The sequence below is a fragment of the Anguilla rostrata genome, chromosome 7, assembly GCF_018555375.3.
Source record: "Anguilla rostrata isolate EN2019 chromosome 7, ASM1855537v3, whole genome shotgun sequence".
Classification (NCBI taxonomy): Eukaryota; Metazoa; Chordata; class Actinopteri; order Anguilliformes; family Anguillidae; genus Anguilla; species Anguilla rostrata.
The window spans coordinates 49,021,928-49,045,146 of record NC_057939.1 but is presented as its reverse complement, the minus strand read 5'-3'; the positions used below and the strand labels follow the sequence as shown (position 1 = coordinate 49,045,146).

At 45.5% G+C, this 23,219-nt stretch overlaps 1 protein-coding gene across 5 annotated transcripts in view; it reads right to left on the bottom strand.

Annotated features, from left to right (window-relative positions):
- The window catches only part of LOC135259931 (Kv channel-interacting protein 4), a 162,006-nt gene that overhangs the window by 124,755 nt on the left and 14,032 nt on the right, over positions 1-23,219 (bottom strand). The window contains exon 2 of one of the 5 annotated variants that reach the window (XM_064344884.1): positions 4,230-4,795. The exons of the other annotated variants lie outside the window; for them this stretch is intronic. Coding sequence (XP_064200954.1) covers positions 4,230-4,317 — 88 coding nt within the window. The 5' untranslated portion in view covers positions 4,318-4,795. The remainder of the gene's footprint in view (positions 1-4,229; positions 4,796-23,219) is intronic. 5 annotated transcript variants of the gene reach the window in all.

Here is a 23,219-nt window from a genome sequence, read left to right as displayed (position 1 = left end):
AAGCCCCCCCGCCCCCCCCGGCCCCGCCCTGGTGGAGGCATACTTCTCCCCCAAGGAATCAATATGCTGGGAAGGCAAAAATTTGCGACCCTCGCAGATTTCCCAGCGCACTTGGAAACACATCAGATCCATGACAAACTACATTAATGCCAATGACGATACATTTTCATTTTATTACCCAAAGTGCGTGAGGGGCGCTGATTTATGCCCGCCCTTCACTCTGTCAATGGCCCGACGCTCGCAGTTGAAATACCAAGCAGTAAATTTGAATGGCGTTACCCAATTGAATTGAAAATTCAACCATTTTAATCAATTACTACTTTACTCAACGCGCTGGCACACCGTCAAGTTGGCTTTTCAGGCATAACTTTACGATGGATCGTGAAAATTCCACGGCCACCATCATCTATACATGCAGCATACATTAAACATCAGCTTAAATGAAAAGCCAGAGCCCCGCCCCTTTCTGTACAGGTTTGTGCCCGTGGGTGCATAGGTCCACACGTGATAGTCTTGGATGGGTGGGTTTTTGGGTAGGTGTGCGTATTTGCATTGTTGTGTTTGTGTAATTTTGTTTTGCATTACTGTATTAAAAAAAAAAAATCAAAAGCAGAAAGTCGGATGCAAGGGTGCAAGATGAAGAGTCTCCAGCTGAGGAGAGTTGGGGGAATGCAGGGGGAGGAGCCATTTTGGCTCGAACCCATCAGAGCGTTCCTGCACTGCTACATCTCATATTTACTCAAGGCCTTCACACCACAAACGGTTTGCTGATTTTCAACCACTGGCTGCACAGAGATTCATATAAACACTAATTTAGGTCAGCCAAGCAGAATGACACCTAGCAACTGTTATGATTTTTTTAAATATTTTATTTATTTATTTAAAGAGCACTAATGACTGAACTCATACCTGCCATTGAATGTTAGAATATCGTCACTGCCTGCACGGGCTTGGTTTAGTAATACTGTCCCTCTTATTGTCATTTTAAACACGATTTTTCATTTGTAACTTGTCATTTTACAAATTTCTACATAAAAAACAAGTTTTCAATGAAAGCAATACATACTGGATTTAAAAATCTTTCGGCCTAAACATCAATATTTTATAAAAAGGGAAAAACGATTGCTATTCTTCGTGCATAGCAATGATATTTGCGTTTTGGAGCAAATTTGCATTGCACAGCCCCAGGAAAATCAAGGTGAAAGCTGACGTGTTTGACGCGATTATAAAATCCGCGGAGAATGGTTTGATCAACACTCACTCACGAGAGTGAATGCTTAAATCATTAATTGATGTGTCACGGACTGACAATGGATCATACGCAGCACCACTGACGGGTTTAATGTGTCCTGTAAAAATGACTGAGATATGAGAAGTCATTAATAATTCAAATGCATGATCCAATAAAGCAGGTCCGTAAATGTCCCTCCTGACAAGAAACAAGACTCAACAGATGGTATGGAAAGGACCACTGCAAAAACCAGAAAAGTGGACCTTCTCCACTGCACTTTCTAGAGTCTTACCCTCAGAGAAATTAATATCAAATGTGTACTGAAAAGACATTCTCGATATATTGCAATGATATAAGCAAATATACATGGTAGCTGCTGTGATCGATAGATATAGCAATACATTTTTTCCATCATATTTTAAAACCAACACTCGGCTGTAAAATATTAAGCATTATATTTTCCAAAACTCCACATATTTGCAGTATTGATGTATATTCAAGGTGAGCAAAGATGCGTATTTTACAGAGCAGTAGACTGATCCAGTATGCTGCTTTTAAACTGCACACCCCTGCAAGGTCAAATCAAGCCAAGGACTGGTTATTTACACCAAAAAGAGACAAACTCAGCATAATCTCTTTCCACAAAGAAAGGGGACACATACGATACCTAATAATGCTTTAAAAGCAGAAGCTGGGTCTCATTTTCCAGTCGCAGATGCAGAAAATGGAGGGGGGGGGGGCGACTATAGGTCCAGAGAAAGTCCTTCATGACTGATCTTGAAGGATGTCTTCAACAGCGCATGAACAAAACATCAGTGGGCCGATCAGTCAGGACATAGTAGTTACTGGGTAGAACCGAACCACAGAGAACACTTCCCGAAAACCAATGCACCTTTTCAATAGCGAATAGGAGAATTTAAGACCACTCCACTTTCTCCAAAACTTTCCCCATCACAGTGAAAAAGCCTAAGAAATGCAGCTTTTATTGCTGTGCAGATTTACAGCTTGGCTTTAAATTACACACTTGCAACAATGAGCATTTCTTCATTGCTTAGGGACTTGTCCACACAGTGTATAATTCATATACAGAAAGACTGCAGGATCTTTGAAGCAAGACTCCGCACAAGCCATTTGACAGCAGTGTTTTACCAAATGCAATTACAGTACATGTTCAGGTCTGGTACAATCAAGCCAATCTATTAAAGAATATATGTATATCTTGATAGCAATGACAGGTAGTCTCATGAAACCAAAAGGGCAATGATTTGAAAACAATCATTGTTTTCCCTGCAGACAGCACAACCCTCTGATTGGTGGAAAGTCGGTGATTTACAACTCATTGAAGCCCCACCCATTATGGAGTCCATGAAACCAGTCTCTCCCATCACTACCATTTAAATACATGTAGAAAAGCCTCGTCATGCCTTCAGGATATGAAATACAGCAATTTAGTAGAATATGGGTCATTCCCTAGGGGAAAATATGATTAAAGTTTCTTTGCAATAACAGCATTACACAAGAATATGAGCAGGATTTCATCCATCAACGGGCCTGTACTTAATTCATCATGGCATCTTATACTCGGACCAATTTGCAACAGTTGATCCACAATTCAATTATTTCATTATGTGCATTCCTGAAATAAACACAAAAAATTAATCAAATGCTGTGGATTCCTTGAGACTATTCTCTCTGTGTGCCTTGTTATCCTTGACATTAGTGAACCACACCATAATTTAGCCTAATTTAATCCAACCTCGCCGAATCTAATCAAATATAATCCAATCTAATTTCACCTAAATTAATAATATTTCTCCATCTAATTTCGAGGGCACAAATGAAGTTAGGAAAAAAGGCAGCCGATTCTGGGGTTAGGTTAATCTCCAATACCATTTCACGTTAACATGAGGAGAAATATCAGACAGACGGAATGAGCATTTTATTTGTCAGAACCGTAAGACCTATAACTTTCCATAGCAACAGAAGAGAGCAATGACATTTCAAATCGTTGGAAATGTCAGAAATCAGAGTTACAGAAAAATGCATCATCAAGGTCAATTATGAAGCAGCACTATTTCTCGCCTCCAAGCCGTGCATTGTGCAGTGCTATTCACTGTAGGTCACCTGGTCAGACCCGACCAACCAAAAATAACCAACAGAAAACCATTCATCACACATCCATTACCTTCAGATATTTACTGGGTGGGCTAAATTAATGCAGCTTTCCATAAATCCTGCATAAAATGTGACAGTTTTCCACAGCACTGCAGAGCTGTCGACCTTGATACCACGGTATTGGTTAACTGTCATGTACTAATGGTTCCAATAAAAATGATCAAAAGTAATGATCCACTGGAAATTAATGTTTTCATATTTGCAAATACTTCATTTGCTGCTTGATCCAGTTATGAGAATAGAATTTCACTTTAACAGCACTTTTCACAGTGATATTTTTATCCACTTTAACAACTGAATAAGCACAAATATCACAAGACACCTGTGCTAAGGTTTCCGTGAAAGCCTTCTATTATTAAGTTTCAAGTGCTCACACACAGACACACACACACACACACACGCACGCACGCACGCACGCACGCACGCACGCACGCACGCACGCCCTCAGACAAACACACATCTGTATCTTTGTCAAAGACACAAATGTTTACATAGCAGCCTCTAATGCGGAGCGTCACGGTGACTGAGTGGCTCCATCCACCAGCGCGGCAACAATTAGCCGCTTTTAACCTCGGGCTCACCCTCATCTGCGAGCGCAGGGCTATTTTTAAAGCCGTCTCAACTCGGCAGGGAGCCCCGGCTCTCGAGGGACCGTCGAAAAAGGGGAGGAGAAGCTTAAGGAGACCCGGCGAAAAACGTCCCCTCTCCTCAAAGCGAGCCCCTCAGACGAGAAACAGACCCCCTCGGGGGGGAAAAGGAGCGCTAAAAAAAACACTAGCGTCCTGCTCCAGAGCTAAAGGGAGAACGGAGAGTCCAACTTTACCTGTGTTGAGGGTGCCCGTGACCAACCTGAAGAGGTACTGGGCGAATTTGAGAATCTCCCTCTTGCACCTCTTCCTGCAGCTGCTCATCTTGAGAAAGGGTGGCGTGGGGGGTGGGGGGGATTCTCCCGGTCGCTTAATCCCCTTGGGATAAAAAAGTAAAAATAAAAGAAGAGAAGAAGTCTCTCTGAGAGAGAAGTTGAGCTCCACTTTCGGGAGAGAGCGGGGTCCTGCGCTCAGCCCTCCGCGGGACGGCGGGACGGTGATGTCACGCGCGGTGGCGGGAGACTGCCGGCCGCAGCACGTGGAGCCGGAGCAGCGAGGTCATCGGCGCTTTGGGGGAGACGCAGCTTTAACCTCGTTCTCCCGGCACGAAGCAGCGGCTCTCTCTCCCTCTCCCTTCTCCGTCTCTCTCTCTCTCCTTTTTTCTCCCTCTCTCTCTCTCGGAGTTTCCCCCTCCGCTTTTCTCTGGTGCTCGGGGAGGTCCTACCCCGACGCGCGCAGCACCATCTGTGGACGCTGCAACCTCGCAGACCCATTGTCTTGGAGGCGGAGCCTGTTCCACCCACTGGAACGGAGGGGGGAGAGAGCGAGCGAGCGAGCGAGGGAGAGGAGAGAGAGAGGAGAGAGAGAGAGAGAGAGAGAGAGAGAGGGAAAAAGAGCAGTGCGCTTAGCATCTCCTCAGTGAATCAGCACTGAAGCAGCAGGTTACAGGGACGTCACATGACTGGTTACACTATATTAAAACCGCAAGTGACTGGCACAAAGTGGAAGTGGTATCAGTTTCAACTACAGCAGGGAGGGAAAGGAAGAGAGAGTGAGAGAAAGAAATAGAAAGAGAGAGAACAAGAGAGAGAGAGAAACTACACTTCCCTTCATTAGCCATAAGAAAAAAAAATCCACAAATCACCAATATCGACACACCAAAAACAAAAACCCAAAAACAACGTAAAAAAATTTTCATATAATTCTTAGAAAGACAGAAAGAAAGAGCATAACAGAGGTAACGGAAGGGAAAGCAGGGATTGGAAGGATGGAGAGAAGGACTGGAGGGGAAGAAGTCAAGTCGCCGAGGTTGGAGCTCCGAGCTTGAAAAATTGCAGTAATGAAAGCGAAGTGGCCGAGGTCAGCCCCGGTAATGACTGGCGGGGCCGTACAGATAATATTGCACCTGAAAATAGCGCCCGTGCCGGAGAACGACACGACCCATGAAGTACGTCATCTTACCGCTAATTACCTCCACCTCGATTACAGTCATCTGTCAATGACAAGGCCCACTGTTAAAGAGGCAGCCATTAAACACAATTACGGCAACACTTCAGATCATTCCAGACCCCAGCTTTTTAAAAGCCCTACTGTATATACACACCTCTCCGTGCGATTGTGTGTCAGCGTTCAGCGCTCTTAATAAACATTATTCGCAGTGTATGCTGGAAGACGCAATTTGGCTAAACGAAACCGGTTGGTTTAAATCCATTTTGAAACCATATTCAACATTCGATAAATCACTCGAGTCTGATGACACCATTTTGGTAATTGCTCTCAGAAAGAAGAGCTTGTTTTCACATCAAAAAGACTTTCTACATTCTAGCAAGTTGTACACTGGAAAATTAGGAATCGACTTGAACAGAGAATAGTATCCAAGACCAGGAGTTGTATAAACACAAAAAAGTATTTTGCATGACCGAGGGAAAAACGTTGTCAGAGCCCGAGGCTCAGATAAGAAAGTTAAGCTCATTTTTCATTTAATAATCAGCCGCAAAAAGAAGTGCAGCTTGACTTTTAAACAATTCAGGCTTTTCCGAATTAAGTGGTCGAATAACAGTATTATTCATCACCTCTTTCAGCCATATCCACACAAATAACTGCTTTCCATTTTGCCATTTTCCTTTTATGTGGATATTATTAACAGCTAGTTTTATCACGCAGTGAAAAGATACTACTTGCATATCAACAAAAAGCAAACAGTGCACTTGCAGTGGAGTTGGAAAATTTGTCCACATAAAACTCCATTTTTTTCCCCCAGGACTCAGGAAGGGGAGCATGATCAGAGACAGGAAGCAATCCTACACCCCTCTTTAGACCCTTACACATCCATATCCTCTCCATCTGAACCGCATAAAACTACTGACGCAGAGACACATGGATTGTCGTACAACCCCGTTCAGAACTCCCCCAAACAGACATGCCCTTTCAAATAAAACTCTACTGCAGTGGCATCACCTTCGAAGAACTCATTTTCTCAGAATGAATGTCCAGATTTAATGAGAATGATATGAAAGTGATTCACTTATAAACAGCCAATAACCGAGGGGGGGGGTGGGGGGGTGGGGTGGAGGGGGTGAGAGAACAGACCGCATCTGTCGCTGTTTATCCACGACATTAGGGGCCTCTAGACTTCAGCAAGCAGAACATTATCCAAATCACTGAGAGCGGGGCAAAAGCAGGCTCCACCGAATTGACGGTGGGTCATTTGCGTTACCATGGGAACAGCAGGGCTTGACAAGCTTGTCAATATGTCCCGACTCAATATTCCAGGATTCTAATCTGCTGGCCCAGAGGCCGACAGCTGTGTGATGTCATCTTCCCTCCTCGGCTTACCCTGTTCATAAATTACGCTGTTCTACACGCCACGCCAAATATGTATTAAATGCGTGCGGGGACCTCAATGCTCATCAGGTCAGTAGTAGTCAGTATCAGGGTGAGCGATGCTTTTAATGTTTGGTAGAGTGAAGACTCAGTGGGGTGTTGTCAAAACCTAATGAACTGCATGGTGATTTAATGCAAGGTGGCTGCAAAAATAAATAAATATAAATTTAGAAAAACTTGCCCTGCCACACAATTTAAATGCATCTATCTCCAAGGGTGATGGGGTAGAGGAGAGACGGTCACTACCACTTTTGCCCTCTGCCTAATAGGTATGCACACCTGAGGTTAACTGATGAATTAGCCCAGGTATCGTACGTTGCATTCACCAGTCCAGCCTCTTGCCATAACAATGAGGCGAGTGCATTTGAGCATCCCACACCACAGGAGCACCCACAGCCAGCCAATCGCATTCTGTTCACGAGTAGCCATTTTGGCTCTCGGCCGGCCCACAGCGCAGAGGTGCAAGGTCTTTGTTTCGCAGTGTCCTTGAGCTTCCTGGCGTGCCTGACCTCCGAGAGGAAACCAGAGCCCACGGGCCAGAGACCGGGTCTGTTACTGAAATATTTAAACCTCCGCAGTGGCGTCCAGGATGGACTCTCAGCCAATAGGATGCTAACGATGCCGCGCTCTACTGTACAAATACTGCAGCAGGACTGAAACATCCCTCCACTGAAAAGAGTCAGTACTTAGGTCCTTATCCTAGATAACAATAACAATCACCATCAAACTTAATTTATACATTACCTTCCAATGTCTTCACCGCTCAAGGTGCACAGTGAGGATTAAAAAAAAACTTAAATAACGCATAATCGCTTAAAGGGAAAAGAATAAAGCAAGATTTGATATAAAAACAAGTGTAATTTTTAGTTGCTGGACACCTGGGAGGATGTAAGCCCATTCCAGCCTTGATAACCAGCTCATATTTAACAGATCAGTCACCTGATTATTCAGCTCAAAGGCATGCATGTTTTCCCAAATCTGTCCATAATCCATAGCCTATAAGTATGGCCAAGGACCCCCTTACAGCATGTTCAAAGACCCCCCCTGGAATCACAGTTGAAAACCCAGGACCCATACCAAAGAGAATGTGTCACTTCACCTTCTTATATAGTAACTTATTACTTAATTTGGTCGCAAAGCACAATGTGTCCAGTACTTAGCCTCAGAGTATTAATAGTTAAAACAATGACAACCGGAAAGAAATATATAAACTTAAAAGCAACTTAGACTTACCCAGTAATTGAAGCTCCTCACATTTTTGCTGATGTACTCTGTCAGCACCCCATTTTTGGTTTACACTGCTGACTTCTCATCTATACACCCCCCCCATCTCACCCCACCCCACCCCAGACCAGCCCCCGCACAGGGCAGAGGTTTATTTTTCAATTTCCTAATGTCAGCCCGAGCTTTCAGAATCAATGTATAACATCTTCGGAGTGCTCTTGTGTCCCAGGATTTGAACTGGCCAATCAAAAGCACATATCCTTTTTTTTTCTTTTTGCTGGGTATATTTACTTGCAAATACGCAATTTAAATGCAGAAGAGAAAATGGGGACAGAATCATTTCAGTTCCATACTAACCTGTTGGCTGTCGAGTAAAACGGATTTCAGGACATGTGTAGACTGTAAAAATCAATCCTGGTACTTAAGCCCTTTTCTGACCGCAGTAATGACGCGGACGGGATTTCACAACGGAATGATTCTGAGATAATAGATACCAACTTCAGAGAAATGTTTTCCCTCTCTGAACTAGGCATCTGGGCCGCGTGCCCAGAAACACACCGAAACGCTCAATTCAATTTTCCTCTGAAACAGTCTGGGAACGACCCCATAAATAACAACAACCCCGTGGATTTTTACTCCTAGGCCAAGGCATACAAATGGTACATATGAATACAGAGTGCTGATTCTCTAACGCTTCCTGTCAGAGAACAAAGCCTCCTTCCCACACATGAAGACTAAATCATTCAGTTACAGTAATGCGCTCGCCGCTAGCGCAAACTAGGCCCTTTAGCCTAGCCACTGAGCATGAGCTATGGGATTAGCCGACTGTAACTGGAGCCTTCAGTGGCAGCACACAATTGACCGTTTGCAGATTTATGACTGACACGGCAGTCCACCAATCCCTGCTTAGAAACGGTTGTCATGACTTCTTTATCCTGCCAGAGCTTCCCTGCTGATTCCCACTAGGTCCTTGCCAATTCCGGCTAGCTTCCTGCTGGTACCCGCGAGCACCTACCTAATTCGGGCTAGCTAACCGCTAATCCCCGCTAGCACCTAGCTAATTCCTGCTAGATCCCTGCAAATACCCACTAGCAGCTAGCTAATTCCCACTAGTTCCTTCCTAATCCCCGTAAGCACCCAGACAAGTCTCAGTTAGCTCCCTGCTAAGTCCCGCCAGCTCTCACACATGCGCTACAGCCTTACACAGGCGCTGGTGGTAGAGGAGACCCAAGAAGAACAACTCCAGACTGCAATTTCAGGAGAAAATCAAATGGGAAATCATTTTCACAAATAAATAAATAAGAAGGCTGAATTTTTTTTCCCCCATTTTGCTGAAGAGAAGCAACAATTTTCTGCTTGACAATGGCAGTGACGTACGTATACCATTATTTGACTACCATGTCAAAATAAATGTGAATACTGCGGTTTAAATGTGCATATTGTGCAAATAACTTGCCGTTTAAGACATTTGCTTGCATTTAGCGTTTGCCCATCAAAAAAGAGAGCGATATAAAGTGAAATATAAAGCTGTCAGCATTTTGCCGCCCATCCGCTCAATGACAGGACAGAAAAATGAAAGGCTATTGATTCTCGCAGCCTGTCAGTCACCACGGCTGTAATGAAGTTTTAGTTTAGGAAGTGCCAGAACGAGCACTCCGCTTAAAAGGCTGAACTTAAGCCCTGAACTGCAGCCAAAAGCAAGGCTCTCTTGGTAGCGCTCGCAAGCAGTTCATTTCGGGACCGAGCACCGGGCTGAGAAAACAGATTTTTAATCTACAATCCGGACGCACTGGCTGAGTGCAAGAATGTTTCCCTAAATAATTTACTGTTGTTGCTCCTGTTTTATGGTCCTCGTCAGGCTGCATGGAGGGGAGCTTAGACCACACAGAATGCTGGGTATTGCTGATGTAGGGTAACAAATATTGGAAAACACTGATTAAAATATAGACCCCCCCACCCACCCACCCAAAAATCATTCATTGTAATTTACAATGAGAAAGTAATAATCGCAGCAGGTCACAATAGGTTTGGGAATAAATAACTGGACATTATAGACTTAATTGGCTTAGAAAACAACAGCTGAAATTGCTCATCAGAAGATAAAAGCAATTCTCTGTTGGATCCATCAAAAAGGATTAAATCAATTCTGGCTGAGGATTCAGACCAGTGGAGCTGGCTCTCCTGGACAGGAACTATTCCACGGGCTATTAAACAGCTCGATAAAACCCGGAGATACTGGCTTTTTGCCTTTAGAGTCACAGGTCCAGTTAGAATTAGCTATTACACCCCAATCAAAAGCATTCATCATCGAGCAGTTTGTCGGCTAAAAATTCAGGCTCTCCAGACAGCACCAGCCCCATTAAGAATGTACTGTATCTCTAACCCAGGAATCTGAGATTCCAGTCCGGGAGAACCGCAGTGTCCGCTGGCTTTTGGTGCATTTCAGTTCCCAAGGGCTTAATTTAAGTTGCTCAGTCAACATGCTCCCATCTCCAAGGACTAAACTGCCTACTGATTGAGAGGAAACCACAAAAACCTGGCGACACTGCAACCATCCGTGAGCGGAGTTTGAGATCCCTGTTCTAAGCAAACATGAAAAGTAAAATGAAAAACCTGGAGAGTCTGTCCAAGCATATCAACAGACCAAGCTTGCTAGGGGGTACAAGTCCCAGTGGGTTGCCACGAAAGAAGAGAAACCCCCTGCATAGGGGAAACATGCATGTTATTGATCCTTCTTTAAATAAACCTGCAGAACACAAGAGCTAGTATTTCCTGGACTGAAAATGGGGTCGCAAGAGCCAAAATATTTCACAAAGAGAGCAAGTCCTTCTGGGAATAGATTTGGAACGAGCTTCTGTACGATTCTGTGGAAGGCAGTTACCCTTTGATAGCATAATTAATAGGCGGGCTGTCGGGCAGGTTACATTCTTCCAATCTGACAAGAACATGAACCACTTCCTGTTTGTTTCCGGTGTTGTATCTTGTCCTGACATATCCCTGACTGAAGTTCAGTAGACTGTGTGCATCATGAAACCAAAATGCATGGTTCTTTTCCCTTCTTCCCTCCTTCAAATTTCTTTTATCAAGCATTTGGGCAGGAAGGCGAAGTACACAGCCCACAGTGCACTGCAGCATTGCACGACAAACACCAGTGACACGTTATTTCAGAAACATGATTTGTGCAGATTTGGCAGCATTTAAATTAAAAACAAAAAACAAAACATTGTTTCAATTCATTTAGGGGAAAAATAAATATGTAGGCCACTGTGTGTGTGTGTGTGTAAAACCAAAAACACTATCCATTTTATAAAAACGCCTGCATGGTTCATGTGATTAGAGGAACAGATCCAATAAAGGCTCAATTTCAAGCTCTTCTGGTTCTTATTGCATAAAAAAGCTTTTATGTTACATTTCCAGAAATCTTACCCTGTTGGAATCCTCCATTTCATTTAATCTTAACTGCAACATCGCTATAAGCAACACATTTCACTGGTTCAACCCCCCAAAATACAGACAGCGCCCTAAAAGAAACAAAATAAACCTCAAATAAGATCAAATGGACTGAACACAAAAACCATTTACAAATTATAAGCCAATTATCATTTTTGCACATTTTTTTCCGCTCAGTAGACCTTTTATTCCACTTCATTAATGTCCTTGAAGTATTTGCTTGCGCTTGTAGTTTAAAATCTGCTCTGGAACTGCATTAAATGCTGCCAAAAGGGGCTATAGGAGAAGATCACACCCCGTTTAGGATCATAGAGAAGGGGCATAAAATTCCTAACAAAATCAAGCCTGCAATATGCTGCTCACAATCTTTCCTGTGGTCTCAAGTGATCTGGGGGAAAAAAGGTTTTCTAATAACCTCCAAAGTGATTTTTGTCCAGGAAGAGGCATGGGGACCACTGTTTGTGTGTGTGTGTGTGTGTGTGGAACGGGGGAGGTGGGGGGACAATTGTTTTGTAAAAAGCCATCATCTGACCTGGAAGAAACGCAGCAGAAGCCGATATTCGGGGAGGGGTGGGGGGGACCGTCAGGGCAGTGGTCACTGCCCCTGGCGCATACCTCCCGTAAAACCCGTGCGTTTGCGCCGCGGGGTCTTTGGTTCCGTCCCCCTGCCGGGTTAACGGGGTCCTCCTCATAAAGACACGCCGTTTAAACCCAATAAGGGCCCCCGCCAAAGCCCCCGCCGCAGCCACGCTACTGCGGCAAGGGGGGGGGGGCGATCCATCACCTTCAGTCAATGGAGTCGTTCGGTAAAGGGCAGTATAACCCGGGCCTCTCTCAGGATCATAACTAACAGCTCCCTCAGCTCACTCCTGCTGGCGCTCATAAAAGGACCAGGACATCGAAAACGTATCAAAGCCCCCCCCTCCCCCCCGGAAACGCTGACACAAAACGGGCAGGTGATGCAGTCTTAAGAGCAGCTGGTTTTTACCGTAAGGTTTGGGATGGCAACAGCATGTAAATCACCTGGAGGGGGGCAAAGGCAAGTACTGCTGGAGGAGTGACCCGATGTCCTCGAGACATATTAACCTACTGTGACGTCAGCGCGCTAATGTCATTCTCTCCTCAGCTGTGTGTGTGTGCCGTGCGCTGGTGCATGTGCATGGTCTGGTGCCGTGTGTGTGCTGTGCGGGTGTGTCATATGGTGTTGTGCATGTGTGCAGTGTGTGTATGGTCATATTGAGTGCTGTGTGAGCATGTGCGTGTGTGCATGGTGTGTGTATGTGTATGTGTGTGTGCATGTACATGGTGCGTGTGCGTATATGCGTGTATGTGCATGTGTACATGGTGTGTTTGTGCATGTGCGCACGTGCGTGTGTGTGTGTGTGCGCATGTGGGTATTGTTGAGTGTGTGTGAGCATGTGTGTGTGCATGGTGTGTGTGTGCTCGTGTGCATGTGCGTGTGTAACACATGGTACTTCTCTCCCCGGTGATTTATAGCTTTAATGTTCACACGCTCTGGCAGGCCAGCAGACTGGGCTCCACACTGTACAGGTTTATGAGATTAAACATTGATGAGGACCCTTCTGGAGACCTGCAGCCCGTTTCCAGGGTCTCCATTCAGACACTGACAACAGCACACTGATTTTTCTGGGGGATGTTTTGGTTCTGGATTAAGCGCACCTCCTTACTAAAACTGAAATGCTAGAGACACGTTTGAATTTTGCAGCCATTGCTGTAATTAACGCGCTCAAACAAATGCATCGAATTGATTTATTTTATGTTTTTCCCCCCCATTTTTCTCCCGAATTTGGAACGCTCCACTGTGCGTCCGTCTGTCTCTGTGCCCATTGCCACAACCTCTAGCATTAGCCTTCAATGTCCAGTTCCACCACCTGGTGTCACGCTACAGATTTAATTCACCAGAAATGCTCTCGTCCTCGCTCATTACCGTTGGGCCATTACACTTCATTCTCTTGGGTCGATCGTTTCTTTGTGCAGTTCGCATCAACTGTGGGGAAAATGACCACGTCCGTGCCATCAGGTTTTCATTTCCCAAATCTCATCAACTGCTCATTTCACGAAATCCCAAAAATTTATGTCGGACAGCATAATATCTGGTGAGAACACTTAATCCTCAGAGGCAGACTTCGCATTTGATTCCAAGGCTACTGTACAGGGATCGTGACCCTACCCAGCATGAAAATCACTCATTAGGAAAGAGCAGCGGAGTACCTTCAGGTTGTGATATCAAACAGAATGGATTTTCTCCTGCCAGGGATTTAACGGATCTGCTTATCGCGGTTCAACTTTAATACCCTGACTTTGCATTATCTTCAGCTCACCAAATTGGGGGGGGGGGGGGGGGAGGGAGGTGGGCAACTTGAAAGAGGCACAGCTCACTTTCTCCGTAGGGGAAACTTTCATCGGTAATTGAAGACTCACTGCTTTGCCAATCCTTGAACTTTTGTCCTTTAGACAGTGTGGAGGAGAACAAGGCTGGAATTCCATGGTCACTGACGTAAACCTTGTTAATTATCAGTTTCATGGAAAGGAGGGGAGGGCAGGAAGTAATAAGCCTTTTAAAGGCAGGTTAGTAAAATCTGTTAATGCAAAAAATAAAAATTTTAAAAATATTTTAATCGACCATCCTTCACCCGGTGAATTATCATCACAATCCCCGGTACTGGCATATATGGGCTTGGCGATTCGGTTGTTTGGTGCACTGTGAAGGTTATCAGCAGGAAGGGAAGCCAAACAGAACCTTTATGTCCAAATAAACTCAGCGGTGCAGTCACATCAAAAGGGACGGCAAATCTTACAGAGTACTGCAGCCTGTGGTTCTGTGGACCGCAAGGCAGAAAGTAAACTTTGTATGATCCAGTAATTAGGCCACAAGGGAGCAACAGACAGGTGCGTCATCTTTGTTTCAGCACGTAAGCTGGAATAGCAGCATCTCCGCTACGAGAGATCAGTTCTGTTCTTCCGGTGCACCGCAGCGCACATCGATTGCTCCTGGTAACCTCCCCAATCCCCAGGCATCAATAACACACATCCCGATTCATCCGATGTCCAGGAATGAACGGTCACGTACACTCAAACCACAAAAGATTTTTTTTTCAGGTTCCTGTCAGCAGAACATGAAGACTTCAGTGTACAGCACAGTACAGACCAATATGCACCGCTACATGCAATATGCATCCCCACCTGCAATGCACCCAGCCAAAAGCACGTGCAATCAAAAAAGCCGCAACATTGTTCATGTTGTGGTGCGTTTTAAAATAAATCCTGGATTATTTGGAAGCTACTGATGTGGTGTGCACACCATTGCCACTGCCACAGCTGTAACAGATTGCAAATTAATCTGATGTCCAGTATCAAATGATGAATTATTTTAAAAATATATTTCAAGGTGAAATCCATCAGCAGAACAAGGGGAAATATGTGGAAGTTAAGCACTGACGTCAGCTGTCAATGCATGGAACGGCTTCCCAGATCCTGAAGAACAGGCGAAAACCCCTTCGAGGCCTCATGTCCAGGCCCAATACAGCGCTGGACACTTTCCAGACAGCAAGTACATAACAAGCTTAGACGGGCTACAAGACCTGCCCTGCTCATCATGCATTATGTTTTAGATGGGCTGAATGACCCATACTTGTCATTATGCATTATGTTCCAGATAGGATGAATGGGCTGTTCTCCTTATTAGGTATTCCTGTGTTCTTATCACCAAGCACCAATTTACCCCCTGAGCTGTCCGCACGTAACATTAATCCGCACGTGCGTTCATAAAATGCATGGTGAAGAATAAAGGGGACAGCCAATTCCTTAACTCTTTAAGGTGTAATATCACAAACGTACGATTAGAATGTTCTTAACTGCCCATTCTAATGCTGATGTCACAATCACTACTCTTCAAAGGGTTAAGAGGTCCATTTCCGTGCATATTCTTCCCTCTGCTAAACCCACAAGCGATCTTTCAGCAGCAAAGGAACTCAGAATCAACCCTTCAGACAAACACAGCACCCATCAGTGTATAATCTCCGAAGGTATGCAGTAGTTACTCTAGAGGGAAAGGCTGAGATGAAAGGATATGTAAGCTTCGGCACAAAGACGGTAGGCTTTTCCCTGGTCAGCAACATTAGACTGTGCAATTACAGAAGCTAATGAAAGGCATATGCCAATACAACTGATGCACAATGTAGATTTGGTTGGTGCGGGCAAGCTACCTGGCCAGGGTACTGCCAGAGCCGTCTCAGAAGCAATACCTGAGCTTCAGCAGCTGCTCAAAGAACTATCCGTGCGACTGACTCCGCAGAAAGCAAAGGAAGGAAGGCCTGAGGAAATTTAATTAGCGATTCCATAAAATTCGGACTGAAATTTCTGAAGATGAAGTACTTTTTTCAGCTGCAAGGTCAAATAGATAGTCCTCGGGTCTTCGAGTTTGAGAAGGGCAAAAAAAATCAAATGGTTGCTTAAACCTCTAATATTTTGTACACACGTAACAACTTCGTCCCTGATTTAGCTCCAGGAGGGAACTGCGGAGAGTTTGCTGGGGCTGGTGGAATTTGGCAAATGCCTGCTGATACGGCCTCGCCTCAAAATCATAAACCTTGAAGCGCCAATTTCTACATGGGACAATAACTACACCAGGGAGCTGCAAATGGGCATCAAATCTGAATCAAACTTGATCTCTTGCCACAACACAATTCCTGAACTTTTTTCCCCCCAACTTTAATGCATAATGCATAAGAAAGAGCTTGGATTTCCATTCGTAAGAAGAACCCAGGTATTATGAAGAAATCCTATCCATAGTTGTTCACTGTTGAAGACCTGGCACCCAAAGCAATTACTAGAAATTACCTGCATGACGGCTGGTGTATCAGAGTCCACAGTGAAATCCAACAGTATCAGAAGATCAGAAAGCAACGCACACCACAGAGGTAAGGGTCTGCAAGGGGAACCCGCAGGAAATTTGATTTCACAAGGGAGCAGGCGAGACGAAAGTTACCCTCTGGAGCCGAATTCTAGACCCGTGGGCTGGGAGAGGAGCCCACAGAGGCAGGACGTCCGAGATTAAGACGCAGGCAGCAGCCCAGGCCGTGTCAGGGGAGTCTGATAAACGAGTTGGGGTGGGGCCACAGAGAGTCCCGCTCAAATAATGAAGACCCCGAGGTCCGGGAGAATGACAACTACCCCAAATCTGTCAGTGCTCTTAACGGGGGGAGGGAGGGGAGAGGAGGGGCTACAGGAGAGATTCGGTCTGTGGGGCGTCTGCAGTAACGTGCCTCTGCTGAAGCTGGGGGCGTTGATCTCTCCCCGGGAACGACCCGCGGTCAGAGAGGGACGTAAATACAGCCTCATTTAGCTGATCGCAGAGGTCATCCCACTTTCCTTCCCTCTCTCTGTCCCTTTTTACCGCTCTCCCTCTCCCTCCCGCACCCTCTGCCGTCTACCTCCCTCTCACTCTCTCTATCCTTCCCACTCTCCCCCTCTCCCTCCCACTCTCCCCATCCCTCTCCATCTCCCTCAAAACAGTCACTTTAGTCACTTCAAGGCCCCCACGTTGCAGCGCTGAAAATGAGAAATTACATGTACACGATGCATTTTAATATGTCAAAGTCCCATTATCCTGGTTACCAGTCACTATGTTTTAAGCTTCAGTGAGTTTCCGGCAAACCAGATGCACTAAATCCCAAACACATTCAATTCCCTGAACACCTACAATCCTTTAGCGTTTGGCTGAGATGGGAACGCGCGGCGGCATGCAGCAGGGTTATGTACTTCTGAAATCAGCGCACGTAAAACAGCGAGCGCCGGGTTATGTTCTCACAGTTGCCCGCGCCCTTTTGAAAGAGCGCCAATATATCGCCATCTGTACCTCCGAACAGAGGATAATTTGAATAATGAACCATGTAATTATAGTACAGAATGTAATGCCAATAAAAGCGGTGTCATTTTTCCCTGCAACTACCATCCATGTCAGAACTCTCAACACTTGGGGAGTATTTGTTCTAGAGTTCTAGAACATGTTTACAGTTTCTTACATTTGGCATCACCACAGACTTAGGTTCACCAGATACCAGGCTCCAGAATTCCTTACGTTCTGCCTTCGCCTTCAATTAGAGAGTCCCAATCGGCCGCAGGATATTCTGGTGTAATATTACAGAACAGGACGCACGGTGCCAAACACATTTGCCCTTGGCCGTGCCCGTTAATGAAATTTCAGACGCATCACACCGAAATGTTTCAGCCGGGGTTGCAGGTAGGGAGACGTAACTTTCGACTCTCCACCGCCGTACTGCGCAACTTCTGCAGCCGGTGCAGGCCAATCGCAGGCCACACAAATTGATGGCATCCAATCGGATGGAGGCGGAATAGCCATCGAATTACGAGGCGGGGAAAACCTGGCCGATCAACATCCTCCCTTCCTGGGTGGAAGCAGCCAATCACATCACTTCCAAAATTCCAGGACAGTTAGCATGGGCATATACTATGAGCAAAAAGTACTCACTGTAAGCCCAAGCAACTGATATTTACAAAAGAGAGGCACTTTACAGACCAGGTTGGCCCTGTAATTCCGTCTTTATTTCACGCACGACTATAGCATTAACCAGCCGCACGCATTTCTCATTTAAACAAATGGCCTCTCCGTTCAGATGGATCGCATCATTTAGTTCGAATAGCACGATAGCTTTCCAGATCCACTGGCACATTATCTTCATATTCATAAGAGTCAAAATTCAATTGTTTTGTACCGCATGTACATTAGAAGAGCCCATTTCACCACGCTAACGCTAAATGGAACTGAATTTAGCGGTTCAGTCCATAATGAATCCACAGGGATTAATGTTCAAGCGACACCGACTCAGGGATGCGTGTGCCTGTGTGTGTGTGTGTGTGTGTGTGTGTGTGTGTGTGTGTGTGTGTGCGCGTGTGCGCGTGTGTGCGTGTGTGCGAGAGAGTGTTTGTGCGTGTGCACATTACAAACCGGTTCATTTTCACAGATTTGACTTTGCGTCTAGGTGATGCAGAGATACTACAACCCTTGACCGGTGAGAAAATGAGATCATTAGAAAGTACTTTATGTACGTGCCACAGCACAGAATGTAAAACCCATACAAAAAGCTGCTTCATACTGAAATAATTCTAAATGGATGTCATTAATGTGTCCACTTCTAGAGCACATACTGAAATGCATTACTTCCACCAGCCCAGGGTTGCTCATCATGCAGGGACACACACACACACACACACACACACCTTCCTATACCCCCCGCATCTTGTCAGTTTTCTCAGTCCACATATCTGGAAATGCACGGTTCTGCTAAGTAAAAGACGCGAGCGCTATCAGCTAAGACCACACTCAAACAGCAAATCTTCTTTAGCGCCTGGCAATACAATGCAGTTTTGTCACTGGCATCTCTTTCGGGAACTCTGAAGTCAATCCAATTTCCCAGAGCATTGGGTGGTATGTTTATATAAACAAAATGAGCGCGTGTTCACTGTTGCCAATTATGGACACATTTCTGAAAGCGGACATTACTAACCAGAAATCCTAATGCTATTTTAGAAACAGAAACAGAAAAGAAGGAGGAGGAAAAAAAAAGACTTATCACAAAGCTATTTGTGACTCAGTAATTCAGAACACCTACAGTCTTGTCTCTTGTCACAAGCCTTTATTGGGAATGATTTTCAGAACCCACGTATGAAAACTACTGGTTTAATGGACAAAGCCACATGCTACTGTAAACCTCAGTCAATCTAAACATAACCAAACTGATGCACACCAGGCAAAGTACATGCATGCAAGTCACGAATAAGTAATGCTCTACAGTATGGTCATATATGGTACAAAAAAAACAACTGATAAGACTGCCTGGTGCAGTATATAGGGCAAAAAGCAGAGAGGTTGATCATGTGACCTTCCTGTGAGAGCACATGCTTAATCGAGTTCTCCCAAACCGACAGAGGTTGCAATGTCAGCATGATCAGGTGGTCTAAAATTTGGGAGAAGGGGAAGCAGCTTTTTTTTTTTTTTTTTTTTTATGCATAAATGAACACATGTACCCAGCGTCTCACAGTAAACAAACCCATCCATCACCTTTATTAGCAGCACACTGCTAACAAACTGTTAGACCCTTATTGCAAGTCTGAACGACTAAATTAAATTCATGCAATTGATTCATTCAAGGCTTCGCTTTGGCACCAGTAATTAGACGTCTCCAACAACGTACAGGAAACAATTTAGTGTGCATTTCCACTTGTTTACAGTAGTGGGTTAAAAATGGCTTGGAAGCTCAACCGGGAAATTCCATTATAGATTACGTCCATCGTGCTCAGAGTCACCGCCCCCAGCACGCCCCTGTTGGAAGGAGTAGATCTGAGGTTGGCCAAAAGCCATCGCAGCTGCAGCAAACAGCCACCTGTTCCTTCATCTCCAGAGCTCGATACCCAATCAGGCTTCCACAACGTTAATATTCTATTTCCTCCTCCACCACCGCCTGCCATGTTTTTTTTTTTTTTTATTCTCTCCCCCTCCTCCCCCCCCCTCCATTACAGATAATGGCGATGAAGCCTTGTAATCAATGTGCAAACAAGCGACTCGGAGTTTAATTATTCATAACAACGGCTCCGTGTACGAACAAATATGCATACTTAAATATTTAACGTTCATTAGCAGAGGCCGCCATATACGGGACATTAAAAACACCTTGCAAGTAACGCAGGACAATATTTACTGTATATGCAAAAGAACAGCAGCTGCATCAACTCATTTTTATGCCTCGAAATAAATGTCCAAGGCACAGTTTCCTCAAGGGAAAAGCAGCGGGATAGTCAAGAACACATTGTTAGGGTCGGGCTTTATTAGGAAACGCATCTGGGTTTATAACGTCACAGCCAAGGGATTTTGGAAATGCTTCAGCATACAAAAAAAAGAACTTCTATTTAAAAAATAAAGAAAATTAACGCTGCCATACTAGAAAGACTGAGTCATGTAAACACAGACTAATCCCACACACCAACTAATGCACACAAGTACACAAGCCTCTATATTTATTTATACCCTTAATAAAATTCAATAAAAAAAAACAGAATAGCCGCAAATATCGCAATTTAATTTGCGTTTAAAGCATGTAGCATTGCAACGCTGCAAAAACCGCACCCAGCGGCGCATGTATTTCGCTATTTCTAAAAAGCTCTAGAGGCCAGGCTGGTGATGCTGAAAGCACCCAGAGGCTCCAGGCCAGCCCCTGTTCCCCTGCATCCGCTCAGGCTGATTTGCTCCCATGCAAATCCACGGCACACCTTCAATGGGAAGTTAATAATTACTCATTAAAAAACACGGTCTTCTCTGCGCGCCCCCATTAATCCCCCACGATGCACCCCTGCAGCTGCACGGAGACGGCGTTAGCACAACTGGTTCGGCTGAGCGAGCCGGAGCCCACCGGCACACCTGGTGCGTCTCGCCGTCCCGCTAAATGGCGTATTTACCAGACCTGCTCTCCCGGATGGGCAGCGAAGCGCAGATGTGATTAAGCCCTTTCCGAAATGGGGACCGAGGCGAATCTTAATGAACAGGCAAAGTAGACAACGGCCCGGGGCCCAGAGTAACACCCCCCTCCTCCCCTCCCCAATCATCCCTCCCCCTCCCAGACCCCCATACCCCAACACCCACCCCCCATGGGCAACATGACAGTGGTCCAAAGTGTCCCAAGGACGATAACAGCACTGTGAGGCTTGTGGCTACGGTTTCCAATGTCAGTGGTCACAATTCTGCTGAGAGTAATCTTTGAACCATCTGTGTAAAAACACCCAGCTGTACACCTGGATATGAAGTAAAAACCGAAGTCCCCCAGAATTAGGGGCACCAGGAAAGTGCATAAAAATGAACAGTAGAGACAAACAGATAGTCTTTCCTGACCACAGGCAGTCGGTCCACAATACATCACCACTCCACACACCCAGCACTCGTCCTATTTATAGAGCTCCGTGTCTCCACAGGTACGCAAACACAGCGCAAGTAGGTTACCTACGGTGCACCAAACGCCTAAATCTCCTAATGTCATTTTCATAAGCCATTAGATATGCAACTGCAGACAAAAACGTGTGCTACACGACCTATAAAAACCCAAACAGGCGTAAAAATAGGCAGAGGGAAAAAGAAAACCATTTCATTGCTCTGTCACTCTCTCTCTCTCCAGGCCCAGATAGAACCCTGCAGTGAAACCTGTTATGTCCCACCCGTAATGCAAAGCGATAACACGGACGCTCAGAAGCGACAGTTGGTTACGGAGTTGCAATAAAAACACAACATAAAAATATCTGAATAGCTCCCCGTCATTCATTTGCAGGGACGACGATTTCTAGTTGCGTTTGTGTTCAGGTGAGGGATGACACTCGTTCTAGCAAACATGGAATTCCACACTGACGAAGGAGAGGGACAAATGGAACATTTACGCAAGGGACACACAACGCACCGATCCTCCTCGTGCTGGAGAGGAATACACACCACCATTTTTGTCTCTTCATTACGCAGCGCTATCATGATGCGTCAACGATAAACAGCATACGCGCCTGCAAACGCATCTGAACACGCAACAGCAATGTCCTTTCCGGCTGCAATTATGAAAAGTGCCAATTATGTGCTCACGGTGGAACAGGTGCCAATTGCTAATCTTTCCTGTGAATAACAATATAATATGGCCCGTACCGCAATACATTCAAGGCCTTTCATTGTCATTACGAAGCGAACACAGGATAATTCAGTTCATTGTTCATGGCTTTTAGAAATAGGACGATTCCATAAATCCCATATTAGTGACGTTTATGACCAAAAGTATAATAATTCAGCGCTCTTCTGAGGAGCAGGGCAATCACAAGCGCATTTATGATTACATCCAGGCACATTAAATTGATGCATTAACAACAACAAAAAAATTATGGGTGGAAAGCAGGCAGGTTCTAGCCAACACTGAGTGTTCTCAGCAACGTTACTGGCATGTTTTGTCAATGTTGTAACACTGCCGCAACATGGCAGCAACATTGAGAGATTGTTGTGTGTTAGCGGGGGGGAGGAGGATGGGGCAGGAATTTGAGCGTCTCCCAGGTCTCACTGCCCCCCCCCCAACAGAATTTATCCCCCCCTCGTGACGCAGAGGCGGAGCGCGCCTCCGCTCCGCGGGCAATCCGTCTTCCGCCCCTCGGCCGAACGCCGGCACCGCCGCCGCGTGGCTCGCTCTCTCATTCTAATCCATCAATCCCTTATCTTCCTCTGGCCCGCAATTCAGCGGAGGGAATCTGCGCGGGTACGCTGCTGGAGCGGGAGGCGGAGCGGGCTTGATAAACGAATTTGCGTTTTTTTCATCAAAATCCCCGACAAGCGCTTCTATGGAACGGCAAAGAAGAGGAGGGGAGGATGTAACGTTTTTTTTTTTTTTTTTTTAAAGCAGGTGACGTCAACGCGCGGGTGATGCGTTTCGGAACTGGAGGAGCGGGGGGGGGGGGGGGGGGGGAAGTGTCTCAAAGCGATGTTGCGTGAGAAACGGGCGTCGCAGTTATTAAAACCCTGGCCACCGCTCAGCGATGCTGACAGGTTAGCCGCCGCTCTCCGCTGGAAGTGACACACCGCCGCATCGGACGCATGCTCTCAAGGTGAAACGCCCGTTTGA